General features: G+C 39.3%; 1 protein-coding gene across 2 annotated transcripts in view; it reads left to right on the forward strand.

The window, feature by feature from the left end:
- The first annotated feature begins 879 nt into the window (after window positions 1-879).
- PPP1R1A (protein phosphatase 1 regulatory inhibitor subunit 1A) overlaps window positions 880-13,980 on the forward strand; it is a 251,213-nt gene continuing 238,112 nt past the window's right edge. Inside the window, exon 1 of one of the 2 annotated variants that reach the window (XM_089691395.1) lies at window positions 880-1,099. In XM_089691395.1, the coding sequence (XP_089547521.1) occupies window positions 1,019-1,099 (81 nt within the window). In that variant the 5' untranslated portion in view covers window positions 880-1,018. The remainder of the gene's footprint in view (window positions 1,100-13,980) is intronic. The other variant, XM_089691394.1, reaches the window with a different exon arrangement.

A 13,980-nucleotide genomic window follows, 5' to 3' on the forward strand; every position in this document is an offset into this window, starting at 1 on the left:
ACACATACAAATATGTATTAAAAAAAACAAAAAGCAAAAAAAAGAAATGGGAAGACTCGATAGACCACGTTCTTTTTTTCTGCTGTCACTTTTCTATGTTTCTATGTGCAGTATAGTAAATCAGCCCAAAAATCTCACTGCTTATTTCTTCTTTTATGACCATGAAGCTAAAGTCTTTTTATTTTTCATGCTCCATGGGAGTGATCCTGCAGATTTGTGTCATTGTGTCCTATCTAATGTAATGTGGGCACCTTTACTATGGAAGAAATAATAAATGCTATATGAAGTCTAGATAGAGGGGCACGTAATCCACTTATAGGAGGCACTGCTTCCTATTGTCTATCTTATTATGCTGTTCTGTATTTTTGTAAAACTCTGTAAACAGCATATTTCATATTTCCTAAGGTGAATATTCACTAATTATTTACAATGTTGATGAAGAATACAAGGACTAGGATCACTGTAACTATTCTCCTTCTCGTTGGGACATACTGGGTCAAAGGATTAATTCTTTTTCTATAGGTGATTACTTACCACTTACGGATCTGCTCATTTTTCTTCCTGGCTTTAACCCCTGCTCTGCTGACTGTCACAAGCAGATCTTAACTCACCATACGGGATAAGTAGGCATTGTGTATTTAAAGTATTTAAAGTGAACTGGTGACCTTTGGTAAATCCTTTATTGAACAAGAAAACTAAAGATCCTACTTTTGTATTATAAATATATAAATATTTGTGCACAGTGTTTATGAAGCAGATAAAGGAAGCGTACACCCGGATTATGAATATTTCCACGCTTACGTTGCTATGTGTGTGTATGACAGTGTGTGTACAGATGGGAGGGGGGAGCAGGGGGAATACGGCTGCTTAGGTTCAGCCAATCCTCCTCATTGCTTTCAGAGTGGAGACAGGAGGAGATAAGGGGCTGGAAAAATCCTTGTAACCTCAGAAAGCAGAAGCTGTGCAGCACATCCCTTCAGAGAGTACACTGACCCTGTGTTAAGCCTCCATACACAGCATGGAACCTAACAGTCCTAGAAAGATCCAGTTCACTGTCCCACTGCTGGAACCCCATCTGGACCCAGAGGCAGCAGAGCAGGTAAGGGGATGGGTGCTGAAGCTGTGGTCATCATAGGAAATCTAGCAGACATAGAGGAAGGCATGGGTCACACTGAGAAGGGGATGGAAATCTATTGTATAGTGCATGTGGGAGAAGGATGGGAAGGGAAGAAGAGTGATCATGAAAGACATGAGAAGGTTCCCAGCTGCATTTCACTGAACCAAGGTGAGAGAGCCATAAAAGAACACGAGTGCTGAGCGGTATAGAGGAGGGGGTGATAGAGAAGAAGAGCTGCAAATAGTGAAGGAGTGAGGGGACAGCAATGGAAAAGGTCACTGGCAAGCTTCAAGCTGTAATTAAATACTGCTTGGCTGCTATGCGATGTACCACTGTGTGCCCGGAGATGAGAGTGCCAGGGCTGTTCTCTAACTATCTCTAGGGCTATTCCCCATCTATAGATCTAGTCCCTAACTATCTAAAGGGCTATTCTCTATTACTAGGGCTGTTCTCTAACTATCTCTAGGGCTATTCCCCATCTATAGAGCTAGTCCCTAACTATCTAAAGGGCTATTCTCTATTACTAGGGCTGTTCTCTAACTATCTCTAGGGTTATTCCCCATCTATAGAGCTAGTCTATAACTATCTAAAGGGCTATTCTCTATTACTAGGGCTGTTCTCTAACTATCTCTAGGGCTATTCCCCATCTATAGAGCTAGTCTATAACTATCTAAAGGGCTATTCTCTATTACTAGGGCTGTTCTCTAACTATCTCTAGGGTTATTCCGCATCTATAGAGCTAGTCTGTAACTATCTAAAGGGCTATTCTCTATTACTATTGGCTGTTTTCTAACTATCTCTAGGGCTATTTCCCATCTATAGAGCTAGTCTATTACTATCTAAAGGGCTATTCTCTATTACTAGGGCTGTTCTCTAACTATCTCTAGGGATAGTCTCTAATAGGGTCAAGATTTATCCTCTAACAATCTCTAAGGTTATTCTCTAACATTCTTTGGGACTATTCTCTAACAGTTTCAAGGGCTATTCTCTAACAATCTCTAAGAGTATTCTCAAACAGTGTCTGAGACTATTCTCTAACCATGTCAAGGACTATCCTGTAATATTCTCTGAGATTATTCTCTAACAGTCTCTGGGGCTATTCTCTAATGGTTTTAAGGGTTATTCTCTAACAATTGCCAGGGTTATTCTCTAACAATGTCAAGGTCTATTATCTATCTCTAGGGTTATTCTCTAACAGTCTCTGGGGCTATTCTCTAACAATTTCAAGGGTTATTCTCTAACAATTGCTGGGGCTATTCTCTAACAATGTCATTGTCTATCTCTAGTGTTATTCTCTAACAGTCTCTAGGGCTATTCTCTAACCATGCCAAGGGCTATCCTTTAATAATTTCTAAAATTATTCTCTAACAGTCTCTGGGACTATTCTCTAACAATTTCAAGGGTTATTCTCTAGCAATTGTCAGGGTTATTCTATAACAATGTCAAGGTCTATTATCCATCTCTAGGGTTATTTTCTAACAGTCTCTGGGGCTATTCTCTAATCATGCCAAGGGCTATCCTTTAATAATCTCTAAAATTATTCTCTAACAGTCTCTGGGGCTATTCTCTAACCATGTCAAGGGCTATCCTTTATTAATCTCTAAAATTATTCTCTAACAGTCTCTAGGGCTGTTCTCTAACAATTTCAAGGGTTATTCTCTAACAATTGCCGGGACTATTCTCTAACAATGTCAAGGTCTATTATCTATCTCTAGGGTTATTCTCTAACAGTTTCTGGGGCTATTCTCTAACCATGTCAAGGGTTATCCTTTAATAATCTATAAGATTATTCTCTAACAGTCTCTGGGGCTATTCTAGAACAATTTCAAGGGTTATTCTCCAACATTGCCAGGGCTATTCTCTAACAATGTCATGGTCTATTATCTATCTCTAGTGTTATTCTCTAACAGTCTCTGGGGTTATTCTCTAACAATTGCCAGGGTTAATCTCTAACAATGTCAAGGTCTATTATCTATCTCTAGGGTTATTCTCTAACAGTTTCTGGGGCTATTCTCTAACCATGTCAAGTTATATCCTTTAATAATCTCTAAGATTATTCTTTAACAGTCTCTGGGGCTATTCTCTAACAATTGCCAGGGTTATTTTTTAACAATGTCAAGGTCTATTATCTATCTTTAGAGTTATTCTCTAACAGTGCCAAAGGCTATTCTCTAACCATGTCAATGGCTATCCTTTATTAATCTCTAAGATTATTCTCTAACAGTCTCTGGGGCTATTCTCTAACAATTTCAAGAGTTATTCTCTAACAATTGCCGGGATTATTCTCTAACAATGTCAAGGTCTATTATCTATCTCTAGGGTTATTCTCTAACAGTTTCTGGGGCTATTCTCTAACCATGTCAAGGGCTATCCTTTAATAATCTCTAAGATTATTCTCTAACAGTCTTTGGGGCTATTCTCTAACAATTTCAAGGGTTATTCTACAACATCGCCAGGGCTATTCTCTAACAATGTCATGGTCTATTATCTATCTCCAGGGTTATTCTCTAACAGTTTCTGGGGCTATTTTCTAACAATGTCAAGGGCTTCTAATAATTTCTAGAGCTATTCTCTGACAGTGTCAAGGGCTGTTTTCTAATAGTGTCAAGTGCTATTCTCTGACAGTCTCTGGGGTTTTTCTCTATAATTCTCTAGGTATATTCTCTAACAATGTATAGGGCTATTCTCTAACAATTTCAGGGGTTATTCTCTAACAATTGCCAGGGTTATTCTCTAACAATGTCAAGGTCTATTATCTATCTCTAGGGTTATTCTCTAACAGTTTCTGGGGCTATTCTCTAACCATGTCAAGGGTTATCCTTTAATAATCTTTAAGATTATTCTCTAACAGTCTCTGGGGCTATTCTAGAACAATTTCAAGGGTTATTCTCCAACATTGCCAGGGCTATTCTCTAACAATGTCATGGTCTATTATCTATCTCTAGTGTTATTCTCTAACAGTCTCTGGGGTTATTCTCTAACAATTGCCAGGGTTAATCTCTAACAATGTCAAGGTCTATTATCTATCTCTAGGGTTATTCTCTAACAGTTTCTGGGGCTATTCTCTAACCATGTCAAGTTATATCCTTTAATAATCTCTAAGATTATTCTTTAACAGTCTCTGGGGCTATTCTCTAACAATTTCAAGGGTTATTCTCTAACAATTGCCAGGGTTATTCTTTAACAATGTCAAGGTCTATTATCTATCTTTAGAGTTATTCTCTAACAGTGCCAAAGGCTATTCTCTAACCATGTCAATGGCTATCCTTTATTAATCTCTAAGATTATTCTCTAACAGTCTCTGGGGCTATTCTCTAACAATTTCAAGAGTTATTCTCTAACAATTGCCAGGGTTATTCTTTAACAATGTCAAGGTCTATTATCTATCTTTAGAGTTATTCTCTAACAGTGCCAAAGGCTATTCTCTAACCATGTCAATGGCTATCCTTTATTAATCTCTAAGATTATTCTCTAACAGTCTCTGGGGCTATTCTCTAACAATTTCAAGAGTTATTCTCTAACAATTGCCGGGATTATTCTCTAACAATGTCAAGGTCTATTATCTATCTCTAGGGTTATTCTCTAACAGTTTCTGGGGCTATTCTCTAACCATGTCAAGGGCTATCCTTTAATAATCTCTAAGATTATTCTCTAACAGTCTTTGGGGCTATTCTCTAACAATTTCAAGGGTTATTCTACAACATCGCCAGGGCTATTCTCTAACAATGTCATGGTCTATTATCTATCTCCAGGGTTATTCTCTAACAGTTTCTGGGGCTATTTTCTAACAATGTCAAGGTCTTCTAATAATTTCTAGAGCTATTCTCTGACAGTGTCAAGGGCTGTTTTCTAATAGTGTCAAGTGCTATTCTCTGACAGTCTCTGGGGTTTTTCTCTATAATTCTCTAGGTATATTCTCTAACAATGTATAGGGCTATTCTCTAACAATTTCAGGGGTTATTCTCTAACAATTGCCAGGGTTATTCTCTAACAATGCCAAGGTCTATTATCTATCTCTAGGGTTATTCTCTAGCAGTTTCTGGGGCTATTCTTTAACCATGTCAAGGGCTATCCTTTATTAATCTCTAAGATTATTCTCTAACAGTCTCTGGGGCTATTATCTAACAATTCAAGGGTTATTCTCTCACAATGTCAAGGTCTATTATCTATCTCTAGGGTTATTATCTAACAGTTTCTGGGGCTATCCTCTAACCATGTCAAGTTATATCTTTTAATAATCTCAAAGATTACTCTCTAACAATTGCCGGGGTTATTCTCTAACAATGTCAAGGTCTATTATCTATCTCTAGGGTTATTCTCTAACAGTTTCTGGGGCCATTCTCTAACCATGTTAAGGGCTATCCTTTAATAATCTCTAAGATTATTCTCTAACAGTCTCTGGGGCTATTCTCTAACAATTTCAAGGGTTATTCTCCAACATTGCCAGGGCTATTCTCTAACAATGTCATGGTCTATTATCTATCTACAGGGTTATTCTCTAACAGTTTCTGGGGCTATTTTCTAACAATGTCAAGGGCTTCTATCTAATAATTTCTAGAGCTATTCTCTGACAGTGTCAAGGACTGTTTTCTAACAGTGTCAAGTGCTATTCTCTGACAGTCTCTGGGGTTTTTCTCTACAATTCTCTAGGTATATTCTCTAACAATCCATAGGGCAATTTTCTAACAGTGCCAAAGGTTATTCTCTAACATTCTCTAGGGCTATTTTCTAACAAGATATAGGGCTATTCTCTAACAACTGCTAGGATAATTCTCTAACAATATCTAGGGTTATTCTCTAACAATCTCTTGGGCTATTCTCTAACAATCTCTAGGGATAATCTCTAGCAATGGTAAGGCTATTCTCTAACAATCTCTAGGCTATTCTCTAAACCTGGCCATACACTGCTCAAATGTTGGCTGCTTCTTGTTGGTTTGTCTGAAATTTGAGCAGTGTATGGCCCTGCTGGTAGTGCTCCATTTGACAAAATTCGATTTTTCAATTGACTTTTGTTGGAGGAAGCTGTCCAATCAGATGTTGTAGACACTGTTTGGGTATTCTGGCAGCTGGCAGTGCTGCCTGTCTGGCTACAATAGCCCAGCGGGGGGGGGGGGGGGATTTTCTATCTGCACTGTTATCAAGGATAGAGGAATCTGTTAGATTGCTCTTGTTCAGCATGCAGACTAAATCTGTACGTACATGGCAAAAATAATCGTCTCCAGCATTACTCTCTAACAATCTCCAGCATTATTCTCTAAAAATGTCCATGGCTATTCTCTACCAATCTCCTGTGTTATTCTCTAACAATTTCCAGGGCTAATCTCTAACAATCTCCAGGGTTATGCCTTAACAATATCCAGGACTATTCTCTAACAATCACCAGGGTTATTCTCTTACAATATCCAGAGTTTTCTTTTTCTAACAGTCTCCAGGGTTGTTCTCTAACTGCCTCCAAGGCTATTCTCTGAGGCCTCTTTAACTTGGGCCGAGCTGCTGACTCGTAATCCATGGTAGTTTGGATTGTCAGCAGCAGCAGCCAACCCGTTGTTAGCAGGCCATCAGAAAGGGATATGTCGCTTTCTGCAACCGTGCTTGAAAAAGCATTTCTCACCAAAATCCTTCTTTGCTGGAACATTGGATGTATCGTGGTTGTAGCACCTCTTTAGGACACGTTGGCAGGCAGGCAGGCAGTAGCACCTGCTAAATGTGACATGCCCTATCTTTTGTGCTGCAAAGCACATCTTTGTGGCCGCGGCAATGTGTATCGGCTGTCTGGCAGCCATTACCTGGTTATGACAGGCAGCTAAGGCAAGCTCCTTAAACACTGCCCAGTTTTTGCAATCTGACAGGGACCTAACAATCTCTGGGGCTATTCTATAACAGTTTCCAGGGCTAGTGTCTAACAATCTCTTGAGCACATTGGTTGTTTTCATATTACATAGGCTGCCTCCGTGTTCCTGATGCGGGCTACCCACCATTATGTATTAAACATGTTATATATAATTTGGAATAGGCACTTGGGACTTGAGTGCAAATTAATGGCGAAGGTTTAGGACATGCTGAAAACAAAGAAATAGCGCTGACAGCCATCCTTTTATATAATTGTTCTGCTCTGATGGTACCTTTGGGAGTCAGCGGTAACTGCCACTGTTCTAGTTCGAAGGCACTTTAATTCTTAACAGTTATGGAGTATTACGTTGTGCATGCACAATGATTCTTTTCAAAAGGAGGCTTTCTTGTAATAATTTTTCCGTGACTGACTGATGAATGATTAAAACAGGAATTGTTATTTGAATGATCTTTAGATCTATTGGATGCAGTAGCTTTCTTTATTCAGTCTTTTTTTTCTTTATTTTTACCTGGTGAGATCCTCCCTGTAAAGCACTTTCTGTCCAAAGGGGGCAATGCTCATTCATTGCACTGAATCTATGGAGGAGCAGTTGTGTTACCCTAGGCTGCTCTGGACTATAAACATATCCCCTTCTATTCATCTCCATAATATAGGGATAAATGTTTTGTAGTTCACAGAAAGACTAATAACAGGAAGTTACAATGATACTGGATTTCTGGTAGGATCAATGAGTATTTCTCTATGCTTGCAGAAAATTAACTTAGACTGAAAAAAAAAAAACTAGCACAGTCACCTCATCTAGGGACTAGTAAGCTGACTAGGGACTAGTAAAAAATATATACTTTTTTTCTTTGGCTTTAAATATTGTTTAAAGACAAAGGCTGCCATTATTAATCTACTCCCAAAAAGTCTAGGTGCCTGGTAGTTGTACTGATCCCATAACCCATGACTTCAGTACTTTGAGCCATGCACACTCAGCCAGTGAAATCTGAATGAAGTCAGGACTCATTAGTTGCCTACCAACTTTGGCTCTGTAAGTACTGAAGCCAACAGACTAACCAGTTAAATAGCATTTTTAGACAGGCAGGTCAGCAATGCTTGAGATTTTCTCAGCATAGGTTTCCTTTAAAAGGTATTTCCCTCCACTGGCTTCCACTCGCTCAATGAATAAAATTCAGAATACTAACAACAACTTACAAAGCTATCCACAACTCTGCCCCCAGCTACATCACCAACCTGGTCTCAAAATATCAACCAAACCGCTCTCTTCGATCCTCCCAAGGTCTTCTGCTTTCTAGTTTCCGTGTCACCTCCTCCTATGCTTGCCTCCAAGACTTCTCCTGAGCTTCTCCCATCCTATGGAACTCTGTACCCCAATCTGTCTGGGTGACTTCTTATCTATCCACCTTTAGACGATTCCTGAAAACCTTTCTCTTTAAAGAAGTCTATCCTGCTTCTACCTAGTAAACCACCATTTATTTCCTCCATCAGCTCCCCCCCCACAGCTATTAGATTTTGTATCACTCAACCCTTCTGTTTCCTCTTGTACCAAATTGTATTGTAACTGTAATGTCTACCTTCATTTTGTAAAGCGCTGCGCAAACTGTTGGTGCTATATAAATCCTGTATAATAATAATAATAATTCTACTTTTACAGTCAAATCTGAGAAAACCCCACTAGGTGTTTGTTATATGTACCCGGGGCGGACTGACAACTCATGGGGCCCCCGGGCAAAAGGGGATCATGGGGCCCTGTGTCCTTGCCCAAACTCAATAAAGCCCATGAAAAAGGTACCAGGGGCATTTCATGGGGCCCCCTACTGACCCCGGGCCCACGGGCAGTGCCCGAGTTTCCAAATGGTCAGTCCGCCCCTGTATGTACCCATTCATACAGCATACTTAAAAAATAAATACATACATTTAATTATATATATATATATATATATATATATATATATATATGCACTTCTGCATAGAAACAAATCAGCTTCCAGGTTTTATTGCCAAAGCTTAATTGAACAAGCTTAGGTTAGAAGCTGATGGTCTACCATGCACAGGGGGGACACCAGATTCTGAGTGAACCAGCTTTAGTAAATAGACCCCACAGTGTCAGTTTCCATACTGTCCCTCATTACATACAATGCAGGAGGGCGGTTTCTAAACCTTCAACCCTTTGTTAGGACAGACAATGTTCAAATATCATTTACAGCTAATAATGAAGAAAAATGAACAGTACAAATGGGGTTAATTAGGTTAAACATTACTCCCCTCCTAAACATTACAAAGCAGGGAGAGTATGTAAGGATTTTTAAGCAACTAAAAAGCACTTAAAAAGGTAATAATCATTTTATAAATATTTTTATGTTATAATACAGTAATTGGAGCATGTATCAAAAATAAACTGTTATCCAAATTTGGCAGCAAAAGTGGAAATACATTTTAAAAGTAATATATTAGAGTGATTTGCTTAAGAAATCGCAACCTGCCAAACCTGCCTTGCTTAGAAGGCAATAATCATACAGGAAACTTTTTTTTTAATTTTACCTTAGCCAAAGAGTGGATGGATTCAGTTACAATAAGCAGTTCATGGAACAAGGGAATGTTGTCTATTGACTCCAGCAGGAAAGAGTAACTAAATAAAATCAGAAGCAGTTGCATATTATCTCTTGGCTAGTGAAACATCTGCTCACCTGCTGCATCAGTTATGAATAGCTTACTCTGTCCTTGTTTGAGTTTCATTTATTTTATAATAATATGGGGTTAAAACATTGTCATTGAAGAGGCATGGGTGAGATTTGAAGGTGCACATGATTATAACTAAGGATGTTGCCACTATGATCTCATTGCTGGAAGAGACATAAGACAGCTCACAAAACTCCACTTATTACTGAAATATTAATTTTATGTGGAGTGATGTTTTAACCCCCATTTTTAAATAAAACAGAGATCCTTATGTAAAATAAAAAATAGGGTGGAGTTAATTCACACTAAAGCTGCTAGCATCCAAACCATTACCATATAGGTCATGAGCAAAAGAAGAAAATATGATGCAGCGCTAATAGACACAAATGAGTAATCTAAAATATAATTAACATAAAACATATATAGATGATAAATCTAAAATAGGATCAGACACGTGACTAACACAAACAATAGTGACCCCAATGCACATGGGGATAATACAGACAGTGACCCCAAGTGCCCTAATGGGACACTACAATAAAGGCACACACAGCAGCGAGTCCCTAATGTGGGATCAAGATGCAGATGGTCACACAGTGAATCACAACACTATATCACAAGGTGTCACAAAGTGTCCATATATGGGTGCGGTGTTATTCCTTTCCATGCATAAAAGTGGATGCAACGCACCCTCAGGACATGTCCTGATGAAGTCACGAGGTCACGTGACGCAACGTGTCAACGGCATTGGACAGCATTGATGTACGTCCGGTTTGGCGCCATTTTTGGATTTGAGATACACATTTTTTTCTTCATGCTGTGTACTCTGCACTGTGGATCCTGTTGTATGCTGCATACTCACGCCCTTGTGATTCTGCCTTGATACACGCTTCTAACATGTGAGTGCAATACTGGCTATTCTATTACTTGTTAAATAAAGCGGTATTACACTATGGGGAGTGTGTTCTCTTGTCGTTCTATGGTTATGAGTGGTGAGGTCTGAGATTGCTTATCCACCTGCTGACCTGTCCCTGCCTACCATCCATTCTCATCATCTGGCTAGTAGAGCGGTACATTGAAGATCCAGAGGGGATTATATGCTTTATGACCCTGCAGGGTCGTGAAGCTTAAGGTGAGAGGCCATTTCAGCTATTGTTGTCGGGTCGCACTGAGGGTGCGTTGCATCCACTTTTATGCATGGAAAGGAGTAACCCCAATTTTTAGCTGTATAAATTTTTCTGACAGTAAACTTAGGTATTGATTTGGTTAAAATGGTTAAAGTATATGTGAACCCTTATCTTGTAAAACAACCCATTCAGTTTTAAAAAGAAATGCAAGGCCAAATGTTTGTATATACAGTATTTAAAAAATACTATCAATACTTTTTTCCGCCTTTTTTTTAGTGATCACATGACCACTGTTCTCAGCTGCATAAGGAGCTTAGAGAGGTTGGGATGGAGAATCAGGGGGGGCATGTCAGGGGGAGGCAGAGAAACAGAAGTACATTGAACTTTTCAGTGATTAGATGTGCAGGGGCGTGTATCAGCAGGAGGCAGATTAACTGCAGTACACTGACCTTCCCAGTGATTAGCTGTGCAGGGGGGGGTGTCAGTTGGAGGCAGATTAACTGCAGTACACTGATCTTCCCAGTAATTAGCTGTGCAGGGGAGGTGTCAGCAGGAGGAAGATTAACTGCAGTATACTGATCATGAGCTGTGCAGGGGGCTATGTCAGCTGGAAGCAGATTAACTGTAGTACACTGCTCTTTCCGGTGATTAGTTGTGCAGGGGAAGTGTCAGCAGGAGGCAGATTAACTGCAGTACACTGATCTTTCCAGTGATTAGTTGTGCAGGAGAAGTGTCAGCAGGAGGCAGATTAAATGCAGTACACTGATTTTTCCGGTGATTAGTCCTGCATGGGGGTGTGCCAGCTGGAAACAGATTAACTGCAGTACACTGATCCTCCCAGTAATTAGCTGTGCAGGGGAGGTGTCACCAGGAGGCACGTTAACTGCAATACACTAGTCTTCCAAGTAATTCGCTGTGCAGGGAGGTGTCAGCTGGAGGCAGATTTACTGTAATACACTGGCCTTCCCAGTGAAGAATTATGCAGGGGGGCATTTCAAGACAAGTCTCACAATCAGTTTACAGATGGCTGGTGCTCCCAGGTAGAATGCAAAGAAGAAAACAGATCACACTGGAATAGATATGATTCCATACACTGGCGTGGTCAGTTTGAAAGACAAAATCAAGGGCACTGGCAAGATCATCAGCTATTTCACACAAAAGAAGCAATGCAAAGAGAACAGTATACTTTTTAACACAAGTACAAGGTACAACAGACACATTTCAGGAATATGAAATGTTGTAGTAACCTACACTTTAATAAAAGGTAGGGAAGACAGAGCAAAATCAATTCCAACAGATTAGGCTACACTGTAGGTTACCACAATTATTTCTTAGTACATTCAAATGAATGTCAAATGAATGTTTGCATAAGATCAATAAGTATTTTTCTTGTGTTGTTATATCTTATTGGATTTAGCTTTTATTCGCAAAACTAAAAAAAAAAAAAATTAAACATCCACTATATGCATGCATCTTTCTTCCAATTTATATAAATGGCAGCAATGATACAGGGAAAATTATCATTTTGTAGATTTTTACTGGATTAAGTCACTAAGGAGACACTTTTTTTTGCTATGAGTCCATTATAATTATAATAATTATTCAAAAACTGGCATTTCTCCCTAAAGTTTACCTTCAGGAAACTTACCAGTATAACATCACTGCTTGCAAATAAATGATTAGCTGTGTTATGTTCGTCTGCAGAGACCATGTCTCACTTTGTAACGAGCTTCACTTAAAATATAATAAAACAATAACAAGTTTATGAGAGGAGTAGACCTCCTGAAGGTGATGTACAGATTGAACTACATCTAAGGAGCTGATGAATGCAGCATTAATTGTGTACATATGACTCTGCCACTTGTTTTGTCATATAACAATGCCTCCTATAATTATAGTGCTTCCATTTGGCCATTCATAGGCAGCAAAGTACAGTTATTATGTGTAATTTATACTGTGCCAACGTATTACTCAGCACTGTACGATCAATGATGACATTCTAGAAATAGCGTACAGACACCCCCTGTTCTGTATCACTTGATTCTGCTATTTTATGGATTTTCCTTTTTACCATGGCCGCTTCAGCTAGTATTGCATTATTGGAAACCCAAGACCTTGATTTTACAAGCTGATTCTCTCACATTTCACATTATACACGATAACCATTTTCATCGAGTCATGATTTAACCAACAGCATGCCTGTGATAATATTAATATAACTGTAGAGCAGGGGTCTGAAAAACTTTTTAATATGAGGACCACGTCACATATTTTAAAAATATTTGTCAGCTGAAAAAAAAATCAGTTTTTATAAATCAATGAAATATAAATTAAGGAATACATTTTACCGGATCTTTTTTTTTAATCAGCATGATCAGAACTTCAGTAAAACAAAGCAAATTTACCCGTTACATCAGAGACCTCATCAGAGGCTCCATCACATCAAAATCTACCTTAGTAGTGTACCATTATATCAAAAACCCTATTAGAGGCTCTCCTACTTCAGAATCTACATTAGGAGTTTGCCCTATCATCATAGACCCCATCAGAAGCTCCCTTTACATCAGAGTCTGCCTTAGCTCTGATTTTCCCCCTTCATCAGAGCTCCTTTTACATTAGAGTCCAACTTAGGAGTTACACCTTATATCAGTGTTCCCGTCAGAACCCCCCCCTTTACATCAGGGTCCCCATCAGAGTCCCCGTTACATCAGGGTGCCCCATCAGAATTCCCCCCTTACATCAGAGTCTCTATCATAGCCCCCTTTACATCAGAGTCCACATTAGAAGTCCCCCTATACTTTAAAGTACCTCCTAACTTCAGAATCCCCATTAGAGCTCCTCCTACATCACAGTACCCTTCAAAGCCCCTTACATCAGACTCCGCATCAAGAGTCATTCCTTACCTTACTTACAGATTAGCTGTAGTAAGTGTAGCACTAGGGAGGGAGTTGGAGCAGGTATGGATGTAGGTTGTTCCATCCTCCTGTTGGGGCAAGCAAATAATTGCATGCTAGGACACTAGTGGTCCTAGCAATCAACTTATTTGGAGAAAGACAGTGCAGCAGGGGGAACCTGACTCTAGTTGCAGGCTGGATGCAATCCTGTAGCAGGCACGATTTGTCCCATGAACTGTAGTTTGGAAACCCCTTTTTTCAGTCCGCTCTTCGCTGCAGAATTCTAAAACACACAGAGTAAAGTTTTTT

Source organism: Staurois parvus, unplaced genomic scaffold (genome assembly GCF_062004578.1).
Source record: "Staurois parvus isolate SC_StPar_1 unplaced genomic scaffold, SC_StPar_1.0 ptg000562l, whole genome shotgun sequence".
NCBI lineage: Eukaryota > Metazoa > Chordata > Amphibia > Anura > Ranidae > Staurois > Staurois parvus.